This window comes from Pollicipes pollicipes, unplaced genomic scaffold, assembly GCF_011947565.3.
Source record: "Pollicipes pollicipes isolate AB1234 unplaced genomic scaffold, Ppol_2.1 Scaffold_4881;HRSCAF=5763_pilon_pilon_pilon, whole genome shotgun sequence".
In the NCBI taxonomy this organism is placed as follows: Eukaryota; Metazoa; Arthropoda; class Thecostraca; order Pollicipedomorpha; family Pollicipedidae; genus Pollicipes; species Pollicipes pollicipes.
In genome coordinates, this window is record NW_023596576.1 from 55,961,490 (window position 1) to 55,977,463 (window position 15,974).

Consider the following 15,974-nt stretch of genomic DNA (forward strand, 5'->3'; position numbering starts at 1 on the left):
CTGCCCAAGAGGGACTCTGGCCCGATGCACTCCCTTTCTGGATCCGCCACTGCCACCACCACCGAAAAGTCGGCTCTGAGTCGGCCTGAGCCCATTTCCCAAGCAGGGACATGTCCGAGCTCTCGAGTTGCATTGGATGGGGCCCGTGCAATTTTGATCAGCGATCTACGTTCCCAGGGTGCGCGATACCTCTGTAGATCCCATGTACAATTATGATGCATCATCTGACATCAGAAAAAGTGCACTGAAACATTAAAAGATTGATAGCGTCAGCGAATTATTCCCTATAGTCGTTTAATGCCTACTTTCTTCAATCATCGGCTTCAAAATGCAATCAGGTCCGCATCTTCCGGTACCTTTCGGCTTTCGTTTCAGCTAAATAAGGCACAAACAAAAATACAACATGAAAAATCGCACTTTTCAAGACGAGTGGGTCGTATCCGGTGATTTCTTTGAAAGTCTTTCACCATCAGGGGATCCTCTCACCATTGGGGAGCCATTCTAGGATTAAGCGGGTCGTTGACCCTCAGGGTCCTTTGAAAATATTATTCCTTCGTGCCAAGACCCTGGCTGCATCCTTGCTCTCCGCAAGATATCACTTATAGGCTATGTGACTGGAAGCCTTGGCAACTATTTTTGCAATTAACCCTTTGACAGCATAAGCGGCATTGTACAGAAATAGTGCAACCCAAAGAGCAATCATTGTGTATTAAATCTGTTGGTTCGAACCGCCGGGGTGGGGTGCGGGGGAGGGGAGCATAATGTTCCTGCCCTATAATTAACAAATATGACAATAGCTCTATCGGGGCCAGTAGACTTGTTCTCTCCACTTCCTGAAATATTCAACCACTCTTGCCATTGCTTCCCCCCCCCCCCCACTTGCCCTTCACAGACAACCAGTGGTTGCTGGTGGTCTCACAATCACCAAAGGCACAGCGCTAGTACTGGAACTCTTGGTCACTCCCTCTTTTATATTTAACACGCGCTGGAGTGTGAGTTAAATTGTTCCCCCAAGGTTTTCGCAAAATGATTTTCGAACAGCGCAACGATGCCGCGCAAAAATTAAATAGCGAATCTTTTGGTACACAGTAATTAGATGCAACTCGTACGGTCGCTGACCTGTAACAGCTTAAAGCCAGGCCGTAGATGTCAGCGAAAGCAGTTTTTGTGGAATCAAGCAATCTAATGGGGCAACATCTTGACTCGGTTCGATTCGGCCCGGTTCGGTGCGGTCCGGTGCAGTGCGGTGCGGTGCGATGTGGTGCGGTGTGGTGCAATACATTGCCCTGCGGTGCCATGCGGTGTGGTGCGGTGCGGTGTTATCACTGGAGTAACTTGTTTTTGTTTGCTTTTCAGTGACGTCATGATATATTTTAAAACACATTAAATACAAGAACACATTTCCTTATCCTTGGTACAGCGTGGTAATCGGCGCGTGCAGCAGAGCAGCGCCAATTGTGAACGTCGTATTGGTGCGGTCGGCGTTAGACATTTCGGATGAAGCCATACTGTATGGGTTTATAAACATCGTGAGTATCGTACCTCCACGGTGTAGGCCTATATAACAACACCTTTATACTAGTTGTTGCTATCGTTGTCATTGTGGTCGTTGCAGTCGTCGATTATCTGTTGGTTTAAATTGGTAGAAAGAGATCCTCTTCTGCTAGTAAGCAAATAGGGGCCCATTGGGTGCGCGACGTGCAGACTGCCAAACAGTCCCATTATGTGAGCATGTACCATGTAACCGAAACACGGGAGGAACACTGTCAGTATATCTATGTAACGAATCCAAGCATTCATAGTTAGGTGCCTGTTTTGCACCAATTTTGTCCCATAGCGCCATTGTTTCAAGACATTGTGGTGTTACCCAGTTATCATCAGGCAAAGGTAATTTTCAAAACAAATTAACACCAGAAATTGCTTGATTATGCACCACAGTCTACCTTGGCCTCAGTGTGCATGATCCTTGGGTTGAGCACAGTCATGCTGCTTAGGTATGTGGTGCAATGGTTGAGCTTTTTGCTGACTGGCACATGCCCATGCTTATGAAAATTAGACATATATTTATGTATGTGTGGCCCAATTTAACAAAACATGAGGTTAGATGTGGGTAAATACACAAGGCACATAGGACATTAGCATACCAAGACCAAGTTATGCTTTATTGAATGTTCCAAGGCACAGTAAGCTCAAACACTTTATTGGAATGAACACCCTTGCATGAATTTATGTTTCATGTCTGATGCAATGCATTTTTTCCAATAAGCTTATGATTGCATTTTCACTGATCAATGCTCAGTCAATGTATTTTCTGGTCAGTTAAAACCATCTTGTTGCATACATGGTCCTCCTTACAATTCAGGCTGGTGTATCTTGTGGCATGCAAAATATAAAAAAATTGGCTTGCAGGATGGCAGCAGTAACCAGCATGGAATGGTTCCAAAGTTGCATGCCACAGTGTCTTATGTCCAAGAACTGAGCCCTGTCTTGGTTCTTGGACATATATTGTATGGTATATCTCTAAATACCATGCAAAGTGAGGTGGATTACAACCTTTAAGTTTGCAGAAAGTCTGAAGGTGAAGGTTACAGTTTGAAAGAAAACAAAAGTGGTGATAGCCTGCTGTAGGCTGATTAAGGCCCAGTAAATAGGTGATTGGTTAAAACTTTGTGGTGTTCATAGGGCTTACTTATTAAGCTGAGAGATTATAACTCTTTTTAGCTTTTTAAATGGTGTGAAGCAATTTTAAAAAATAGGAGTACCACTTTATGTGCAGGTAGAGAGCATACAAGAAAGCATGTGATATTAGTGTTCCAAAGTCATAGAGTGTTCCACATTTGTATTGGTTTTTTGGCTGAGATAAACATTTTGAAGATCATTCAGTGCAGCTCTCAGCCTTGCCTTTTTTGAGGCTCAAAACCCTGTTGTTTCTTAGCTTGATACTTGCATACTTAAGCAAACTCTTCCATGCAAACTTTCAAGGTCACCAAGGTATGCATGGCAAATGGGGATCAATTTCTCAAAATGACTAGGAGGGGGTGCCAGAGTCTTGGAAGTCGCCATAGGGGCCGTGTACGGAAAACTTCTCTGACAGTTCACTTATGGTGTGGATTTTACAACATATATGCTGCTCACCATTAAAGTGGAGTCAAAAAGGCCTCCACCGAAAGTAAATCTTCCTCGCGGGCACAAGATCTAACTGCATCTGCGGAAGCCTTCTCCCTGGCCTTGAGCACCTTGTGGCCGGTGGGTGGCAGAATCCGAGTGGCATTGCTGCGAGAGAGAGCAAGACTTCCGTTGATGCAGCCAGATCTAGTGCCAGCGACGAAAATTTACGTTCAGTGGAGGACTTTCGACTCCCATTTTATGGTGAGCAGGTCTTAAGTATGAAGCTTTTTAAATAGTTCAGAGCCCTTTCGACCAGAAATGATCATTTCAGGGCTATGGGTTGAAGGAAAATGACTAACGGTTGGGCGGACTTGCATGCGCCTGGGGGCGAGGAGAGGCAACTACCGGGTCTAGACCCGCGCATGCGCGCTGGTTACATGGTCGAGGTCCCCACCCCAGGGGCCTCTCGGCCCGCTTGTGGCTGACGCATGCAGGCTGCCCCGGACAACCGGAATATCGCGAGGATGCGGGGTGAAGGGAGATAGAGAACACAATGGTCAGATGAACTATGGAGCTTGAATCATTTTGTACCACGTAATGTGAAAAGTTGGTAATGGTTGCTAGTTACTACGGAAATGAGACTTGTAGTCGAAGAACGTAAGGATTGCGCCATAATCAAGCACGTGAATGCGAGTTAATTTCTTGAACTCACGGATAGCTTTGCAAGAACACTACGAGAAACGGCAAAGCATGGGCACAACAATATTTAGCTCAGCGAGTACTTTCAGCGCCGTCACTACCACCTCGCGGCGAGTTGAATTACTATACGTGAGTGCTTGGGTGACATTCTCGCACGGCCTGTTTCACAGCACCTCATCGTCATACAAACGTACCATGACGCAGTCAAGCGACGTTCCCAGTAACCATTCATGTGACCAACAAAAGCGCACCTGCGGCATGTGTACATGACTAAGTGTTGACAGCTAAAATGGCGGATAAACGCGTACAAATAGGATGGATGACATGTGCAGTTGTTTTGCGAACACAAAATGCGTGCTAGCCTCGGTTTTCAGTGATTTCTTGTTTAAAGTTTTACACCTTCATGTGGAATGGTGCTCACGCCTCTAATGAGTGATGGTGGAATGCCAGGTGTCAGTGGGATTTTGAATTTATCTTAAAATTACTTGTAGATGAGACTTTGACTGATGCTAGGAGTCTTGTTCCTCCTAGAATAGCGGAAGGAATGAGAGATATATGTATTTATATTTCGTCTACATGCCTGTTTCGATCGAGGTATGTAGCCGAAATATCAATGAATCCATGTCCTGATGCTCTTGATGAAGAATAAGGCTATTAGTACTGTCTTATTTATATGCATAATGTTCCTGGCAATATATATTTATCACCTTACGACCTTCAAATAGCTTCATTTTTTATCCGCAGCTTTTCTTTATTGCTCTCTCACAGAAGCATGGTAAAAGAATAGAAGCAAAGGCGGTGAAATTGGCCTATCTGTTTTTTCCTTGTAAGCAACCGTGAATGGTGCAAATGGACGTGATCCGAAGCTGTCGTACTGTAACGTACGTCGCGTAAAACCGCGCGCCAAAAACTGCTAGAGGCAAAATTATCTGATGGCATGAATACACGTGAAAGCCTTTGCTTACATAGTGCTTTGAACCCAAAGCCACCTGTGCATAACATTTAAAGGGTGCGTTCGTCGGTGGGAAGGTTAACCAACTGATGATTATCTCTCCGATAATCATCCACGAAGATTCTCCAATAGCGTCCAGCAGGTCGGGAAATTACCCGCCAGATTCGTCTCCCATGCGTTATGCAGAGTCGACGGTCATAGCTATGCGAAGAGAAAACAATATTTTCCGTGCTGACCATGCTCTGAAAATTTTCCGAGATTCTCCCTTGGCGCGAAAATTATCTGGTTTACGCCAATTATGTTTCATATTTGCTGTACCGAACGCCATTCCAGAAAATTTTCAAGCATTCCGGAGAATTTCCGAGATTATCCGCCGGACGGACGCGCCCGGATTAAGTGTATTTAAGGAAAGCATGCGACGCTTTGTTCTGCCTCATCCAATGCTTGGCCTATTCCCTTCGCCGTCATTGTATGGAAATTGCTTCCCTTGTGGATGTTTGACACACCGTCATTCTTAGAAGCCACTGCCAGTGGACGCTGGGCTGGATATTAGGCAAGGAAGGACTTGGCTCATTTTTGTGGGACAGCAACTGATTTCCAATGCCACAGTTTTTCCTATTTGACTTCGCAGACACGGAATGGCAGACAAGGAACAGAGCGTTCCCAAGCATTCCGGATATTTGGGTTCTCAAGTCAAGGGTAGTGATGCTGCTGATGCCGCACAAGCAGAACGTGCTGAGCAAGAACATCCACGTGATATCGACGCCGGGCTGTCAGCGTGTAGCGCCAGTGCCACACAGCCGGGGCCATCAGGGGCCAAGCCAGCGGAAGTGGCGGCGGCGGCCGCGGCGGAGCGGCTGGCCGACTTCACCAACCCCTACCAGCCGACCGTGCCGTTTACCTGCCACCTATGCGGCCTGGCCGAGCTGTGCCACTACAAGGGGACCCGGCCCGGCTTCACGCGCTCCGTGCAGCCGGTGGAGCCGTCGTACGTGATGCGTGACCCGTTCGCGCCACGCGGCGCCGGCCAGCTGCTGCTGCTCGGCTCCGACTGCGCGGCGTGCGGCCGCGCCGTGTGCCAGGACGCCGGCTGCAGCGTCTTCTACACGCGTCGCTTCTGTCGGCCGTGCGCCAGACAGCGCGCCGACGAGTTCCCTTCGCAGATGCGCTCCAAGATCACGTGACGCCTGCGGGTTTGCGGAGTGTGGCGAGTGGAGGGCGTCGTGATCACCGCAGTGATCGGCGTTTGGACAAAATGTCTACAGTGATGGTTTGACATGCTAGTTGTAGGCCATTGTGGTAAGGGCCACCACATGCTGGCGCTGTGGCGGTACGCACAGTAAGCCTCGGAGCCTTTGGTGTGCATGTATTATTGCTGGTGGAATGATTAGCTAGGTGACGCAAGAAGATTACCGTTACGTGCATGTCAGGGTGGTCGAGGAAATGAAGATTCAACATTCATGTTTGCGGGAGCTGTACCATGGTTCGTGACCAGGTACTTTACAACGTTCCCACTTTATTTTGCCCAAATGTGTTTTCCTGATATGGCTCTGCAGTACAGTTCGGTTTATAGACGGCTTAAAGAGTGTTAAAGTTGTGTATGAAAATTATTATGCGCAACACGAAACCAATCTTACGTGACTGCTCGATGCAGGTTCCAAGTCATATCCGAAAATATTAACCGTGCGTTAATATTTTGCTTTCATTTGCGTTAAAGGGAATGCTCCACATTTGAAGATATTGAATCAAGTATCAGATATAATGAAAAATCACTTGTAACTGTTGGCATGTTTTTAAGTAGAAAAGGCTGCTCTAGACAACACGATTTCTACATGCAGTAGATATCCTCCTCAATGTGGTATTGTTTCATTGCGTCATTGTACCATGCATAACACTGATTGACAGCCAGTTATCGGCGGATATGTATGCAAATCGTGCTCACGAATGTTACATATGAACAACTCGGCAATTATATCTTTCTTGATCTTGATCGGCGCATCGACAGTGGAATGTCAGGATTTAAAGGACGTTAGTATGATGTAACGCAGACCAGGGTTACGTACCTAATGGCTCTGCCACTTTTTTGCAGTATTTAAGCTCAGAAACCGGAGGATTTTAGGCATTGAGAAGGGCATGGCCTTAGCTACATCGAAAGGTCTTCAATATGGCTATTTCTGTTCAAAAACCCCATGCAAATGTAGAACACTCCCTTTAATATGTTGTGCAATTGGTTAACATCATTTCATATCGGCCACCACTCCCTCTGGGAACATCTAAGGCAGCTGCTTTCTTTCATTATAACCCAAAACTAAAAAGGGCCGATACCTGAGTTCGTTAATACTCTCAAATGCCTGACATGTCCTTTGCTTAAAACGTACAAGTTCTTTTCATCATGTCCGAATTCAGACCAAAGTGGCCTTACTGATGGTAGATCTTCAGTTGTGCGAGTTTAGAGTTCTGATGTTGACAATAATACCTTACCTTAGGCCTTAGACACATCAAGACCTTACCTTAGACCTTAGATATACCAAGAGGTACTGGGTAATCGACGTTTTGGAGCAAACATTTGTTGTGCCAAAACCCGACGTTTCGAGCCGCGGTCATGTTCACGAGTGAACAGGGTTAAGCCAAGAATTGCTCTAAAAGTTCTGCATTTTAGATGGCGAAATTAGATTGAGTCTTTGCGGGGCCTGCCTTTGAAAATGTATCAAAGTAATGGTATCGTTCAAACTCCCGCGCTCTAACTGTCGGAACATGGCGCAACGATGAAAGCTGCACGAAACACAGGCTGCCAAACAGGAGTTAACGGTGTCCCACATCGAGTGAAAGGTAGGAAATTGTTTGCTCTGAATACCGGGCATCACGGACATTGCGTCACCATCACGAACATTCGAGCTCTACAGGTTCTCGGGTGCGAACACAGAACAAGGCGCTGCGCTGAGGGGTCTCCGGAACACAGGCTCCCCAGTAGACATATTCGGATGACCCGTAACGAATATATATATATATATATATATATATATATATATATATATATATATATATATATCAGCTATTATATCGTTATCTTTCGTGTTCAGGCTCGGACGAAGACGTCGAATGCACCAGTGTTCCTAACATATTGAGGTCTGCGTCGTCCAGCTGTTACTGATATTTTTTCCTTTAAAGTTGCTACTGGTTGCGCTATGGTCAATTGCTGCGCGCCGGTCTACCATGTGTTGGCCTACTGGTGTGTACGTCCTCCGTAAACGTGCATCTCCCAGGTGTTTGTTGTGCTATTTTATGCTATATCCGAATGCTATGTTTTCTTTTCTCCCACAAAAGTCACGGCAGGGGTTACAGGACATCACATAGGCTACGTTCTTTCGTGGGCATTGTCCTTCCAGCCCATGCGTGCGTGCGTGCGCGCGTGACAAATCGGACACCCAGCTGGGTACGCCAAGGTGCCCAGGGCTGATTGGACTAGCATGGACATTTAAATGGGATCAGTAGTCCACAGCGAACTGCACGTCAAGAAGTTAACGTGCGTCGGGGTCATCTGGTCCAGTGGTATCTTGCTGATGAAAGCACCGAGATAACTACTACATTTTGTACCAGTCATTTACCAGGGATCCACGGATCATTGGGTAACAAGTGCGAGTCAAGCAGCGTCGACAGTACATTACAGCAGTGTATCATCACACATTACAACCTTGCCCACTTATTTGGCCCCTTAAACAGCGGGGTTTTTGGGGGCGCATGTGTTGCTGCGCACCGCGATGTGTTCAGCGATCCGCTGGCCGACTGTGCTCTCTCCGGCAGACGCAGCCGGCGGTGATGGCCCGTGTCGGCCTGGACAACTTCCAGCGGGCCAGCTACCTGTACCAGCTGGCGTGGGCGGCGCTGCGGGCCGAGCCGGGCCGGCCAGCCGCCTCACGTCTCTACGCCCACATGCTGGCCACCTTCTCGCAGAAGGCCGTGCTGCGTCTGGAGCGGCGGCTGAAGCGCACCGCCTGCCGGGCCTGCCACGCGCTGCTCGCGCCCGGCGTCACGTGCACGGTGCGCACGCGCTCGCGGCCGCAGCGCTGCCAGGTGTGGACGTGTCGGGCGTGTGGCCAGAACCGCCGCTTCCCGTGCCCGCGGCCGGCCGGCGGGCGTCGCCAGTCGGCAGCACAGCAGCGGGCGGCAGGCGGCGCTGCACAGGAGCTGGCGGGGTCGGCGGGGCAGCGGCTGGAGAACGGCGACAGGCGACGGCTCGATGCGGAGGGTGTGCAGACCGAAGACGATCATGGACGGCCGACCGAGAGACAACCGGAGCTGGAAGAGGCGCGAGTTAGAGAAGAGCAGCTGCCAGAGGCGACGGAGCGGAACTCTGCACTGGTGCCCGGGCATTAGTCAGCAATGCGTCATCACTCGGAGCGCCGCTGCGCACTGGTCGTCAGCGGGCTGATGGCATGCGAGAGCCCACGCTTGCTATAGCTCTGTCGCTATTGGTGCTGTTCACCTTAAAACCACCGAGTTAGCCTGCTGTGGTCCACAGTGTGGACGATCTCGCCTTATACGACTGCTGAATGCGTCCCGGTTTATGCTCGGTTTCGTGAAAGTCGATGAACGTGCCAGCTTGCTCGCAGAGTATCAATACCACGCGCGCATCTGATGCTACGCCGCTGTTACCCAGTGGACCAGGGAGGTGGGGGAGGCGGGCCAGCGACGACAGTCTGACGTCATTGAGGTCGGTAACGCGTGTGTGCGAGGCCCAACCGAACGAGCCATATGACTTACGTGTTCTTTCGCCGAAGCCCTGCCCCCTCACCAGACGGCCAGTCGTCGACGCATAGCGTCCACGATTGGTGCGATGTTCTCACCGAAGCCCTGCCGCCTCACCAGACGGCCAGCCGTCGACGCATGGCGTCCACGGTTGGTGCGATGTTCTCACCGAAGCCCTGCCCGCTCACCAGACGGCCAGATGTCAACGCGTGTCGTCTCACGGTTGGTGCGATGTTCTCACCGAAGCCCTGCCCGCTCACCAGACGGCCCGATGTCAACGCGTGTCGTCTCACGGTTGGTGCGAGGCAGCGGGACTGTTCAAGCGGGGCCTTCACGTATCCGCGCGCTAATGTAATGGCGGAGCGGACGCGTACGGCCGTGGTTTTGTAAATAAACGAACCGCCGCTTACGCAATGTCCCTTGAAACGGGCAAGGAAGACCGTTGGGGCTGAGGATTCGCTGTTTCTGTGGTGTAGGAACGCGGGGGGGGGGGGGGGGCGAGGCGGCAGGGAGCCAGTGCCCTCGACCCACTTTTCAAGGTGGGGGAGGGAGTGCAGCGTGTGGTTAAGAGAGCAAACTCCAAGCGAACGATCAGGACAGTTCGGAAGCGTAGTAGCAACACTCGAGTTTGGTTACACCGGAGTGTGCCACCCGCCAGACGACGCCCGAATTGATCCGCCTGCTGGCACGGATGGAACATACGCAGAAAAAGTGTCAGCGCTGCAGAGCGTCACTCAGCGGAAAAGCCATAACATGTGTATTTGGAGGGGAGATGGCACGCCGGCTGTATACCTACAATGCTCCATTTTCTACCCGCGGGGCGCATCGTTGTCAGACTTCTATAACCGTGGAAAACGCACTTTTAGCTTCCTATCGTTGGCTTCCTCCCACAGTTGTGTGGCTGCCACACCAACTAAGTCATTACCAAGTTGACAACGCTGCGCCGATACTCACTGTACCCGCGCGAGGGACTTCAAATGTAAGGTGTCCCTGCAGGAGGCCTGTGTTAGAGCCGCGACAAGGGCCTTGAGGCCGACAGGGGCCTGGCACGGCCGGAGGACCCCGTTTGCATAGTCTGGGGGATGCGTGGCATGAAGTCCCCCTTTCCGAGGTCACGCGTAGTTGAGAACCCGAGAGTAAATATTTGCCGTTGTATGTTGATTATTAAGATACTCGCACTGAAATACCGTCGCGGAAAATACGGTTAGGTTAGTTTGACCAACATCAAGTCTTGTCACTTCAAGATCAAGCCTTGATCACTTCAAATGTGCCAAATGAATGAACGTTTATAATGTACCGTTTCCTCCAGTCATGACACACCCAGACCTAATGTTGGCGATGTTGATATTTCTGCTGGCTGATGTTTGGGCACCGCACTCCCCGCCGATCTGCCTCACGAAGGCTGGAATTATACCCTTATCAGGTGCCTGTTGGTGGAATTATACCCTCATCAGGTGTCTTCATGTCGTGTGACACTCCGCTTCCTGCTGACGAAATTGGCTGAATCTTGTACCAGCGCGTTCATGCTGAAGGGGGACGACGCATGACCGTTCAGCGCAACCCGACAGAGACCGCGGGCAACTGACGCATCACTGCCCATACCCAGCCTGACGGCAACGCTTACTTGGAGCCGGCGCCAGCTGCTGCAAATGTCCCGTTCAATTACACGTGGAAGCTATCAGGACGTTGAGGGTGCTAAGTCTGATGAAATAGCCTAACCGGCGCACAAAATTGCGGCGGCCGAGTGTCACACTACCCGGTCATTTCTGGGAGTCGATCAGAGGTTTTTAATTGCTTTATCCTTGTGTTCTATCTAGCCCAGAAGCTGGGAGTCGAATGTATTGAACCCTCACCCCAAGTCATCACCCCTCGTTCCTGCATTACCGGTCCCATTTCCCAGGTCCAATCCTTCCCCCATTACACCCCCTGTCCCGCAGCCTCCGGCAAACCTGTGAACCGGTGCACCTTACGCCGCTCCCAAGCCTCCGCTCAAAGAAAGGAGTTTCGCACATTAGCATACGGAGTTCGATTTGGAATATTTTTCTAAAAACATTTAGAACTCAGTGTTGTCACAACATTCTGGACGCGACCGGCACGCTGCTCGTGTAGACACGTTCATCAGCGGCGACACATTGCCAGCAATGTATAACGTGACGGCATCTGCCACATCTGTAGTCTGCGGGGTTTGCCGACTCTCGGCCAGATAGCCAGACTGCGAGCGTGCTATCGCACACGTCCACGCCGTGCACACCCATCCACTCCGCGTGTTGTCGGTTCCCTTTCGACCTGTCCAGGCACCAGTCCGGTCACAACCCAGCCGCGTAACAGCGACCCCAGGCGGCGACGAACATCCCATCATCGCCAGCGCAGAGCCGCAGACGCCAGCACGTCTTTGTTTTGTATTGACGGCGAAGTACCTCCAAGAAAGCTTTACAAAACACGAAAGTAGTAAGTTATCGCGACACCTAATTTTCAAACGGCGCGCTGGCGCGAACCGCGCAGTATATACAACCAGCGCAAACTCGGCCGCTCCTCGAATGCCCAATGTGTACGGAGCGCGTGGCGCATACCCCTCCCCAGGACACAGGCGTCTGTCGCGGTTGTCCGTATCACAGGTCTGAAGGTATAGGACCGCGTCTCCGGACAGGCTGAGGTTAAAACCATGGTACAGGGCTCGGACTGGAACCAAGTAAACTGGCTGTCGTTCGGCCGTAATACCTTTGTACCAAAAACACATGATTATCTGTCAGACAATTTGTGCCCGTCGTGCCGTCCTGCGAAGCACCTATATACAAAACCGGTGTCGACACCCTACTACATATTTAACATCAAACATCAAAGGTCAATAAGCCGTTTTTGCGTTTCAAATCACACGAGAGCGAAAAATAACGGTACATTTCACCAATGTAGGTACAGCGAGGGGGCGGGCCGGCTGCGCCCGCCAGAGACGGCGCCAGACGCCGGGGCTCGGGCAGCAGGGCAGCCTCCTGCCCGTGAGAGGGTCGCCGCCCCCGCGACGGCCGCCGGCGCCCGTCTAATTGCCCGGCCAGTAGCCGCCGCCGTAGCTGTTCTTGGCGGCCGCCTTGCTGGGCTGGGCGGCGCGCTGCGGCCCGCCCACGCTCGAGTCCTGGTGGCCCGGGTGCACCATTTGGTGCTGCGGCGGCATCGTCTGGATGAACATGTGCGGCGCGTAGCCGCCGGGCGCCGCCAGCGGCGTCGTCTGCGCCTGGCCGGCCAGATTGAAGGGCGGTGGCGTGGCCGCGTGGAACCCCTTGTTATCGTACTTGTTGCCCAGCTGCATCTTGCTGTAGACGGCGCTGAGGTCGGCCGCGGCGCCCACCGAGCCCGAGCCGCCCAGCTTGTGGCCGGCCGAGCCGACGAAGCCCGCCGACTTGTAGTCGCCGCCCGGCGCCGACGCCAGCGAGTCGTACGAGCCGCCGAACGAGGTCGCGTTGTACGCCATCTTGGGGTACTGGCTCGTGCTGGACGCCTGGTGCGCCGCGTTCGTGGCCGGTGGCATCGGCGTGTAGATGCTGTACTGGGGCACGAACGGGAAGTACGTGTAGTTGGGCGGGATGGCCGCCGCGTTGAAGAACTGCTGCTGCTGCTGCGACTGCAAACCACAGGACGGCGGCGTCACTCACCACAGGCGACTCCGTCTCATCCGTCACACCGCCCAGCGGCACCAAAAGCAGCACACACCACGCCACACCGTCCACGAGCGTCTGGCAAGCGCGGCAAGGCGGCCTCCACACACGTAGCACCTACCAGAGCACGCCACGCAGCTGATTCTGGAACGCAGCCTGGCAGCGAGCGAGCGCGCGCAGCAGGCCGAGCAGCATCGCGGGCGGGGGCGCGTCGCCGCTCGCCGCAGCAGCCGACGGCGCGCGCCAAGCAGCAAGCGCAGAGGCCATGGCACACACCTTTACCTGCTGGTTGAGCGACGATTGCACGGGCGACGAGGCCTCCTGCCTGCTGTACTTGGCGTCCGCCATGGAAAAACGCCGCCGAGGCGCCCAGCGCCGAGGCCGCGTCTCCGCGCCCCTGGTTGTTAGCCGCCTGCTGCTGCTGCCGGAGCGACAGGTGACGTCACAAGACGCAGCAGCAGCAGCGGAACGGCGGGACGTCACGAGCATGGCCGGAGCGGAATGGACGCGTGACGCCACAAACACTGCTGCCGCGCGGCCGGCGGTGGGTGACGTCACAAGAGCTGCTGTTGCGGCGGAGGGGAAGCTGACGCCACAACACTGCTCCTGCGGCGGGGAAGTGACGCCAGAAGCCTTGCCGCAGCGGCGGGGACACTCGGCATTAGAAGTGTCGCCGCCAGGCGAGTGATGCTCATAACACTGACGCAACAAACGGGAAGCCAACGTGACAGTGCTAAGGCGGGAGGGAAATGTGACGTCACAGACCCAGGCGAGTGATGCTCATAACACTGACGCAACAAACGGGAAGCCAACGTGACAATGCTAAAGCGGGAGGGAAATGTGACGTCACAGACCCAGGTGACCTGATTTGGGACGGAGACATCACAAACATTGCTGACCAGGGACGCGAAGGAGACAGCACAGCTGCCGCCGAAGTGAGTATGGGGCGCACGACGGCGCATCCAGCTGCAGCGTCAGCGACAGGGGGCGCCACGGTCGCTGCCACAGGGCAAACGACAGACGACAGCAAACGGACGCAGGAAGGGAACACGGGGGGAGGGGGGGAAGGACTTACAGGCATTACCACCGAAGAAGAGAGTGTGCTGACGTCACAAACATAGGCGTGTGGAGGAGAAGCCGCAGCGAGCAGCACGGAGACGTCAAAGGCTGCGAGAATCGCTCCCGAGACGAGGCAACGACCCATCGCGCATTCCAAGTAAGGCTGCCGCGTCCCATTTCAAAGTCCCTGATACCAGCCACATGGCACGAGCAGCTACCGAGGACAGCCCACCCGGTGCCGGCCCCGTCAGCGCACCGCGGCGGCGGCGGCGGCGGCGGCGCCTCGACTGACCAGGTGCGGCAGCCGCTGCTGTAGCGCCTGCATCTCCTCCTCGTAGCCGTAGATCTGCTGCATGCCCGGGTAGAAGGTGGGCACGCCCGTCTGGCCGACGAAGTACTGCAAATCGGCACGCCGGGGCGGCACACTTGGCATGCTGCCCGACCGCGCTGCGGCAGGGCGGGGGCGGCGGTCAGCCGCTGGGGACGACGGCCAGCCGCTGGGGACGACGGCCAGCCGCTGGGGACGGCGATCAGCCGCTGGGGGCGGCTGTCAGCCGCTGGGGGCGGTAGTCAGCCGCTGGGGGCGGCGGTCAGCTCCTGTGGGCGGCCGGTCAGCTCCTGGGGGGCGGCGGTCAGCTCCTGGGGGCGGCGGTCAGCTCCTGGGGGCGGCGGTCAGCCGCTGGGGGCGGCGGTCAGCTCCTGGGGGCGACGGTCAGCTCCTGGGGGCGGCGGTCAGCTCCTGGGGGCGGTAGTCAGCCGCTGGGGGCGGTCAGCGCTTGGGGGCGGCGGTGTCAGCCGCTGGGGGCGGCGGTCAGCTCCTGGGGGCGGCGGTCAGCTCCTGGGGGCGGCGGTCAGCTCCTGGGGGCGCGGTCCGCTCCTGGGGGCGGCGGTCAGCTCCTGGGGGCGGTAGTCAGCCGCTGGGGGCGGCGGTCAGCCGCTGGGGGCGGCGGTCAGCCGCTGGGGGCGGCGGTCAGCCGCTGGGGGCGGCGGTCAGCTCCTGGGGGCGGCGGTCAGCTCCTGGGGGCGGCGGTCAGCTCCTGGGGGCGGCGGTCAGCTCCTGGGGACACCCGCCTCGCCGTGACGACGGCAGCGCCCGGCGGCCAAGGCTGGCCACTGTCTGACCCCGCTCTTACAACATCAGGGCCGGACAGGCTGGATCTGTCAGCGATACATGTGGCATCGTTCCTAGTGCCCTAACGCTAGGGACATCATTGATGTTCCCGACACTCTGCGCTGATTTGAGCGGTCCAGCGCTGGATAGGTTTTGCAGGGACAAACGAGGAGCGTTGGAAACATTAATATATAAACAGCTCGTGTAACGTAGTAAAGGACATAACGGCACCGGCCAGAGTAGTCACTCAAATTTTCCGTTCATAACAAGCAACAACACGGAGGCACAACCGATTTACTGGAGGGTCAACCGCAATATTAGGCGCCACCACTCGAGCCTGACAGCCACACGCCGTCTCCCACGAGCGCAGCGGCCAGGCCCCGCGTTCTCGGCACGTACTGGTGGCGGTGTGGGAGCGACCAGGCGCCGAGGCTGAGCCGACACCGCCGGCCAGGCCCGCCGGCAGCGAGGAGGCGGCCGTCGACACGCTGGACGCCAGCGAGCTGGCCGCGTTCGACGACTCGTACTGCGGGCGGGACAGCCAGACGGCGATGGGTCAGCCGCCGGCGCCGGACGGGGCGGGGTACGCACGGCTGGTGTTGGGAGGTCGGAGCCAACACACGCCAAGGCCCCGCAGCTGCGATGACAACTG

General features: G+C 54.3%; 2 protein-coding genes across 3 annotated transcripts; one reads left to right on the forward strand and one right to left on the reverse strand.

Annotated features, from left to right (window-relative positions):
- Positions 1–1,439: 1,439 nt before the first annotated feature.
- LOC119100965 (uncharacterized) lies at positions 1,440–9,395 on the forward strand. The gene is made up of 2 exons (XM_037224192.1): positions 1,440–1,529; positions 8,561–9,395. Exon 2 carries the CDS (start codon positions 8,576–8,578, stop codon positions 9,131–9,133), a length of 558 nt encoding a protein of 185 aa, XP_037080087.1. The 5' UTR covers positions 1,440–1,529; positions 8,561–8,575; the 3' UTR covers positions 9,134–9,395.
- Positions 9,396–11,891: 2,496 nt separating this feature from the next.
- LOC119100967 (ubiquitin-associated protein 2) lies at positions 11,892–14,536 on the reverse strand. Of its 2 annotated transcripts, none has more exons than XM_037224196.1 (3): positions 14,504–14,536; positions 13,435–13,573; positions 11,892–13,118 (listed from the first exon to the last, which is right to left on the reverse strand). In XM_037224196.1, exons 2-3 carry the CDS (start codon positions 13,498–13,500, stop codon positions 12,540–12,542), a joined length of 645 nt encoding a protein of 214 aa, XP_037080091.1. In that variant the 5' UTR covers positions 13,501–13,573; positions 14,504–14,536; the 3' UTR covers positions 11,892–12,539. The 2 variants fall into 2 exon arrangements, with proteins under 2 accessions (XP_037080091.1, XP_037080090.1); XM_037224195.1 differs by having other exon boundaries at positions 13,429–13,573.
- Positions 14,537–15,974: the final 1,438 nt, after the last annotated feature.

Bases quoted from the DNA above. Each gene is read 5' to 3' on its own strand.
- LOC119100965 (XM_037224192.1), top strand. From the start codon at position 8,576: ATGGCCCGTGTCGGCCTGGACAACTTCCAGCGGGCCAGCTACCTGTAC.
- LOC119100967 (XM_037224195.1), bottom strand. From the start codon at position 13,500: ATGGCGGACGCCAAGTACAGCAGGCAGGAGGCCTCGTCGCCCGTGCAA. The intron at 13,119-13,428 runs GTGTGTGCCATG...TGTGGTTTGCAG, and splicing joins CGCTCAACCAGCAGGTAAAG to TCGCAGCAGCAGCAGCAGTT.